General features: G+C 34.0%; 1 protein-coding gene across 4 annotated transcripts in view; it reads left to right on the top strand.

Annotated features, from left to right (window-relative positions):
• Positions 1-8,339, top strand: part of Ghr (growth hormone receptor) — a 283,568-nt gene that overhangs the window by 243,095 nt on the left and 32,134 nt on the right. For all 4 annotated transcript variants that reach the window (XM_023701879.1, XM_023701878.1, XM_023701876.1 and 1 more), the window contains exons 7-8: positions 1,997-2,162; positions 4,459-4,549. In XM_023701879.1, coding sequence (XP_023557647.1) covers positions 1,997-2,162; positions 4,459-4,549 — 257 coding nt within the window. The remainder of the gene's footprint in view (positions 1-1,996; positions 2,163-4,458; positions 4,550-8,339) is intronic.

The raw sequence follows: 8,339 nt of genomic DNA, 5'->3' as shown, positions 1-8,339 counted from the left end.
AAATGTGCATTTAAATTTCAAAATGTAATTTCTTAAATTTCTTTTTCTATGGCATCAACTATAACATTTCTTCTTTCACTTTTTTCTTTGTCTAGCTGAAGGTTTGTAACTTTTAGAGGAAATATCTCATTTTTTTGATATTTTTCATTTATCTCTTCTGTAATATTTATCATTCTCTTTCTTCAGATAACTTTTGGATTCATTTGTTCTTTTTCAAATTCCTAGATGATGCACCATTCATTATAATGTATTTGCAATAGTTGAAAGATAATATGTTCCCTCAGGAAATTGCAGTATAATATAAATAAATGTGCATGCATATATTTGAACAGTGAAATATGTAAGCAATAAGATAAGTGTGTTATTATCTAGTAGAATAGAGAAAAGTTTCAGAAAAGACTTAGAACATCGACATACACAATGTTCTCACTAAGAATTTGTAAGGAGGAGTAAACACCACATAAATGTCAATGATAAGGTCAAATATACTAGAAGCCACTTGAAAAAAATTGAATTTGGTGTTGCTGGTTCAGGCTATTGAAAAAAAAAAAAACATGATAAAGGAGTCAAAGTTCAGATCACTGAGGTCTTCCTTCTTATTCTGTCATTGATGAAATCTACAAATAGTATTGATGATAACAGAAATTGTGACCTCAAGAATAAAAACATAGACTTGTTGAAGTAGTTTATGAAAAACTAGAGACAGTGGCAGGTGCTGTACCACTGAGCTATATCCGTAGCCCTACAACACTTTCTTTAAATCAGGAGTCTGAGTATTAAACCTACTTTCTAGGTTTTTCTTAAAATACTTCAAAAAGTCTGTTTTCATTCTTGAGATCCCAAGTTCTGCTATTATCATCTGTCAATCATGAGGTCTAGAGTCTGAATCCCAATATAAAAAAAAATTAAAGAAAAAAAGCATTTTAGGCATGTAAATATTACATATATTGAAGCTTCTGAATATATGGGAAAAAAACTTGTCATGTGCTCATGGGAAAAAGTGAGGTTCTTGAGAGTGGAAGTCAACTGGGATGAAGGAAAATTTATTAAAGATGTTGGAGGCCTAGCTTTAGAATTAATAAAACAAATTATGGAGATTTTATTTATGTGGAAATACATGTTGTTGAAGCATGGGTGTTCCAAGTATTTTAGGAGTGGGAATTCTACCTGAAAATATATGAAAAGCACATTGAGTACCCGCTTTGAATATTTGGAGGAAAATTATTACTAGTTGAATCTACCTCTTTGATAAAAATATGTCCTAAAAGTCTAATAATTTCCGTTATCTTCAGTTATCTGGGATGCTAGATATTGTGAGATTCTGATGCTCATTATCAGAGGACTCCAGTAACTTTTTGAATTTTGAATACGAAATTATTTTGCAGTAGGTTTAAACTTTCTGGAACAAGCAGATTGCATCTGTAGTTATTCTAATAAAATTATTTGAATAATCAATATAGACAACTAATGTATTTCTGATACTCCTTACAATTCTTAGATTTTGAACAAATAATAACCTGGAATTTCTAAGGAATACAGATGTATAACTTGCTTATGGCTATAATTTCTTTGATATTGAAACACATGTTTGTGCTCTAATGTTTTCCTCTACACAAAACTAAAGTACCCCAGAGAAAGAGGCAATATGGCCACAGTTCTTTTAAAGTTCTGCTATTCTTTATAATAATTTTATTATACATTAATCTTAGAATTTATAAACACCCTCTAGAAACATGAAGTTGCTTTTCTTTGAGCAAATATATCCTATCTTTGGGTTTATAACAAAACAATTGGAAGACTGTTATCCTTTGAATGAAATGATTCTTTACCCGACTTATCTCAATTTCCTTCTAAGCAGCAACTTTCCTCTGGGCATTTTTTAATATTGCACACTTTATAGAAATCCATTTTAAATACAAATAGAAGAACACGTGAAGCATCTACTGTTTTGACTTGTTGACTATCTAGCCAACCAGACTATATTTTTTCTTGAAAGATGGACCCTGTGAGGTCAACATCAGTTCCTCTATACTCACTGAGAATGGATAAAGAATATGAAGTGCGTGTACGATCCAGACAACGAAACTCTGAAAAGTATGGTGAATTCAGTGATGTGCTCTACATAACACTTCCTCAGTTGAGCTCACTTACATGTGAAGAAGGTAAAAAAAAATGTTTAAATGTCAGCTACTATAGCTTTTGGGAATATATCAGTTGATGCATACCTTAACTGTTAGCTTGTTGGGTAGATCAAAATGCATTAACATCAGATATCAAGGTGAGAGACCCTGCACTTACCGTCCACAGCAGGTATTATGTATTGCAAAACCAGAAGGAGCATTTGGTTTCCAAATTATTGAATTCAGGAAAAGTTGTGGGGTAGGTGGAAATTTAGATAGAAAAATGCTACTGTTATTTCTAGATAGTGAAATTGCAGATGAGTTTTCATGTATTTCTATACTTATAAAATTTTCTACAATAAATTTATTTTGGATTCATAATCAGGTAAAATGTCTTTCTAATCTACAGAGAACAAAGTATGTATTTATTTGGATGAATATGTATATTGTATCTAAGCAAGAGCTTCAAGTTGAGTCTATATAACTAGTAATGGTGCTTACTGATTTTAAAAAGAGTCCAGGTATATCTTGTATTTGAAGGAAGGCCTAGTAAATAGTGTGCCAGTCACACTCAAAGGAAATGTGAAACATTTGAACATTCTAAATAGAGAACCATAAAGATGATCAAAGTCTTACAAAAAATAAGATATAGAAATGCAGAATAAAAGACTTAGGCTCTTAGATACAGAAATAAGGAAGGCTGGTTAACATTGAGCTTCCACCAAAAAAAGGAGGGGAGCCAGGGAGATGGCTCAATAGAATAAGTGCTTGCTTGGTAAGCGCAAGGGTCTGAGTTCAATCCCCGGTTCCTCAAAAAAAAAAAAAAGCCACTGAGCAATAAAGTGTGTATTGTTACCACTTGCAAAAGGGAATTATCTATAGCCCATTTCCACTGAAAACAGAAGTTTTTTAGGGCTTTAAGAGTTGATATTTAATAATAGGATAATTCTAAGCTATTAAAATTATATTTCTGCAGTTACTGTACAGACTGAATGTCACCAAATAGCACTAACATGAAAACTTCAATAGCAGCATGTTTTCCAATTTTCATACACGCGCCACAAAAATGAGCACAGCATTTTTTCTAGATTCTAGCTGCCTAGTTTGCTTTTAGAAAGTATTTCATATAAGGAAATCATGGTTTAAAAAGGGCAATGGCCACACACCTTTTGAGCGTAATGATGGCATCTGAGTCAACATTCATAATATCTCGCTGGGAGTTGGTAATAATGTATGAAGTAAGGAAAGCATATTTTAGCATAAAGGTACACTTTTTAAAAAGCAAAGTGAAAAAATAAATAAATTTTTTTAAAAAAGCAAAGTGAGATAAATCCCATGAACCTTTTTCATTTAAAAATTGGCTAAGCCTTTTCTGCTGATGGTGGAACACTGGGAAACAACTGCATAGTTGTTAAGTCGTGAGAAATAAAGATCCTTGTCTTGAGTAACAAATTAAAAACTTTACGGATTTCCCCAAGTCCCACATGGTGTACTGTAAACCGAAGACAGGCATTTCAGAAGGAATACGGTGACTTAAAGCTGCAAAGTTATGTTTTATGCATCTAAGATGTTTCTTCCATGATCCATAACAAATTCTCCATCCCCTTTCTCTTAGTCCAATGAGAAGAAAGTTTTGAATTAATAGTGTTTAGACAAGATATCGTGTTTGCATCTTGTACTATGAGTAACTGCTACGAAGACAACAATATGCAGTGTGTTAATTATTGTACCTGTGCTACTAACCTGCTTTGAAACTGTCTCATTGCTACTTCTTTCTCAATAAAATTATTTTTTAATTAAAATAAAATAAAAACAAATAAAGACTCCATCCCCATTTTTTGACAGGACCTCAATCTAGAAGCTAAATGTATCATCACCCTTTAAAAAAAGTGGGGGGGTGATTTAAGCAGATCTCAGTTAAATCTGACAGACAATAGTAGTTTGGCCTAAAGCAAAGCCCTTAGTGATATTCCTTTGACCAATTAGATGCTTAACATAGATTATTTTGTTTTCTTTTGTTTTGTTGTGTTGTGCGATGTTTTAAACATGTCCATTTGAATCATATCCTTTTAATTTTGAAAAATACCTTCAAAAATAAAAAATAATAAAAAATAAATAAATAAAAATTAAAAAATAAGAAAGAAAGATTTCTTCAATGTTAAAGGACTTGAACAGTAGAAAGAGTCTTAGAACAGAAAAAGAAAACTCCAAGGCATTCTATTGTTTTCAAGGTTATCACATATATTCAAATCAGTAAATATTTTTATGTGGAAACAGTGAAACATGAACTTTGCTTCAACTTTCATAATTCTAAGTGACATATACTTCTGTGTTACAGAATTCCAGTTACCATGGTTCTTAATTATGATCTTTGGAATATTTGGGCTAACCGTGATGCTATTTGTGGTCATATTTTCTAAACAACAAAGGTAGGTTTGTCTTCTTTGATATGTGTTTTACAAGTGTTTAGATTTCCATGGATTCTTTGACATTTGCACTTGTAAATTTTGAGTAGAAACTTTAAATAACCTAGTAAAACATTAGCTCCAGTTATATATTTACCATTTTTGTAAGATTTAATTTGCTGCATTATTTTAGAAATCTTAGACGATTAGAGCCTGGCAGTCCTAGTGTACGTCGGGAGGCGTAGAGCAGTAAGTATACACACCCAGCCCTAGTAGGCAGGGTCTGCTCACTTCCAGACCCCAAGCCATCCCTCAGGCTTGGCCTGCACCTCATGTGCAAGGACATATGAGTAGCAAATTAAAGCCACTTGCCCACTCAGTCTAATAAACATTCAAAAGATTTTATATGATGGTGATTTCAAGTAAATTTAGATTTCCTTTAAATTACGTGCATATTTGTAATTTCACATTACACCTGCATTTGTAAATTCAAATAAAATTACTTCTTCTTTGAAGAAATTCCATCTTGGATTCACTTGGAGTCAAAATTCTTGGGTTCCAGTTACTCCACTGCTGTGGCTCGATCACGCCTGCATCCCTTAACTTCCCTGGATTTCCACATTTTGGTGGGTCATGGGAGGGCATTGGGTCACATGACCTTTACATTTGCTTCATCCATAAGATGGCATCATTCTATTTTTTTTTTTTTTCTTGAAAGAATTTAGTGCACATTTCAGGAAGGTTTTTATGCAAAATGTAGAGAAATAATTGATACAGTTTGTGAGTTTCTTAAATTTAGGATATTCTTTAGAATTTGTTATATTCTTCTCTTAAAATTAGGCCACCTTGCCATTCCCAGGTTGCTTGGGACTATAGGTTTTACACTGAAAGTCAGGATGTCCTTCAATTCTAGGCAACCAAGACAGTTGGTCACCCTACCTACAATTGTAAACCACTTCTCAAGCAGAAGCTAAAACCCATCCACAAGTCAGAGTGGGTTCTATGTGAATATACAGTTACAAATGTTTCACTGGGTTTTGAGTAGCTTAGCGTTTTTTTAAAGAGAATAGAAAAATAATATGTAAGAGCAATTTAGCATTTATAAACTTCACAATACAACTTTATTAGAAACAATTCCAATAATTCCACCATTGGAGAGTGTCAAACGTGTTAAAAGATGCTGAGTATAGAATGTGTTATTTTCAGTAGGTGATTCATGTTTAATTTTATAATGTAAACCAATAGGAAAGTAAAACTGGACTGGGGAGATAGCTCAGTTGCGTAAGCACCTGGCTGGCAAGTACAGGGTCCTGAGTTCAATGACCACAAAAAAAAAAAAAGAAAAGAAAAAAGAAAGTAAAATTTACTTTGAATAATTTCAATTTGCACTTAATTTTCCAGCAACACTTTTATTTGTGTAGATGGATGAATTTATATACAATTAATAGATAAGCCCATTATATATGCAATGCTATTTCCTCCTAATGCTTATAGTAAGTTTGAAGTTACTGTGAAAGCCAAACAGTTGTGTTGTATTCTTTTAAGTATGTTGACAATATTTGAAACAACAAAAAATTCTCTTAACAAATAGAGATTCAAAGAAAGTATACTAACCTTTGTCTCAAACACTTTTTCATGAGCAATGAATTTTAAAATAAAATACTTAGTCAAAATCAATAATTTTAAAATTTGCATAAAATCTTTATTGTACAACCAATTTCCTGTGCCAAATTTAGATCTTTGTAGAAAAGAATCATTTCCTCATTTTGAAATAAAACTCTTATCACTGTCCAGATCTGCATGTTCTACCCTGAAAATAATAGATATAGAAGGACCATGTCTGAATTAGGTAAATGCTTTTTATGACAAACCAAAGGCCAACATCATATTAAATGAGGAAAACCTGAAAGCACTCTCTCTAAAATCAGGAGGAAAAAGATACCAACTACCATCACTTCTACTCAATATAGATTTGAAGCATTATCCAGAGCAATCAGGCAAGAGAAAGAAATAAAATGAAATGTATAGGGAAGGTAAACACCAAATAATCATTATTTATAGATTACATGGTACTCTACATAGAGGATCCAAATAACTACACCCAAAAAACCCTTAGCATTAATAACCAAATGTAGCAATTTACTAGGATGCAAAATAAACACACAAAAACCAATAGTTTTCATATACACTGATGATAAACTCATTGAGAAAGAAATTAAGAAAATAGTAGCATTCACTATAGCTTCAAGAAAAATTATATCCCTAGGAATTAACCTAACCGAGGAAGTGAAAATTCTTATAATGAAAACTACTGTGCTTTGAAAAAGAACACAGTAAATACCTCAGAAAATGGGAAGATAACTCTTGCCCTGGAGAGGTAGAGCCAATACCATTAGAATAGCTATACCATCAAAACTGTTCTACAGATTCAATCCAGTCCCAAAATATTGATAACATGCTTCACGGAACTAGAAAATACACAACCATAAAATTCATATGGAACCAGAAGAGACCCAGAATAACAAAAGCAATCCTGGGCAACAAGTGCAAAACAGGAAACATGACAATACCTGACTTCAAGCTATTGTACAAAGCAACGATAGTAGAAGTCATGGTACTGGTGTAGAAACAGACGCATGGATCAGTAGAATAGGATAGAGGATACAGAAGCAGGTTAGAGATCCCTGGACATGTTCAGCTATTTGATCTTCAAAAAAGAGTCCAAAAATATACACTAAGGAAAGGTAGCCTATTCAACAAATGGTGCTGGGAAAATTACCTACTTGCAGAAGATTGAAGTTGGACCCATATCTCTCACCATGTCATAATCTAAAATCAAATGAACATTTTCAAAATGAACATTAAAACAGAAACATTAAACCTATTGGAAGACATTATAGGTAAAACATTTGAAGTCATAGGTGTAAGAGAGAACTTTATGAACAAAACGCCAATTATATGAGAAATAACAGCAAGAATCAAAAATGATATTATATCAAATTTTAAAAGCCTCTGCACAGGAAAGGAATTGATTTACAGAGTGAAGAGACAACCTACAGAATGGGTGTCTCAGTTACTTATCTCTCATTGCTGGAACAAAACACCGGGTGGCCTAATTTAAGGAAGGAAAGGTTTATTTAGTTTGTGGAGGTTTGAGTCTATACTTGGCTGACTTCAAGGCAGAGATGCACATGGCAGAGGGCAGCAGTTCATGGTGGTGGAAAACAGCAATACAGCAGGAGCAAAACGGGAGGAGGAGGAGCAGGAGGAGGATGAGGCTTTGGGGGACAACTAGATACATCCCATAACAATGGGGAGAAATTTTCCCAGCTATTCTTTTTCAGAGGACTAATACCTGGGCATGGTGGCACATGCTTGTAATCCCATCACATGGGAGGCTGAAGCAGGAGGATCACTGTGAGCTCAAGGGCAGCCTGAACTACATAGCAAGACCTTATCTCAAGAAAGCAAAAGAGGAAGGAAGGAAGGAAGGAAGGAAGGAAGGAAGGAAGGAAGGAAGGAAGGAAGAGAGGAAGGGAGGGATGGAGGGACAGAGGGATGGAGGGATGGAGGGACAGAGGGAGGAAAGGAAAGAAGAAAGAGAGGGAGGGAGGGAAGGAAGGGAGCGAGGGAGGGAGAGAAGGGAGGGAGGGAGAAAAGAAAGGAGGAATGGAAGGGAGGGAGGGAGGGAAGGAAGGAAGGAAGGAAGGAAGGAAGGAAGGAAGAAAGAAAGAAAGAAAGAAAGAAAGAAAGAAAGAAAGAAAGAAAGAAAGAAAGAAAGAAAGAAAGGAAGGGGAAGGGAAGGGAAGGGAAG

Source organism: Octodon degus, unplaced genomic scaffold, assembly GCF_000260255.1.
Source record: "Octodon degus isolate 3935 unplaced genomic scaffold, OctDeg1.0 scaffold00142, whole genome shotgun sequence".
NCBI lineage: Eukaryota > Metazoa > Chordata > Mammalia > Rodentia > Octodontidae > Octodon > Octodon degus.
This window is presented reverse-complemented; position numbering and strand designations above follow the sequence as displayed.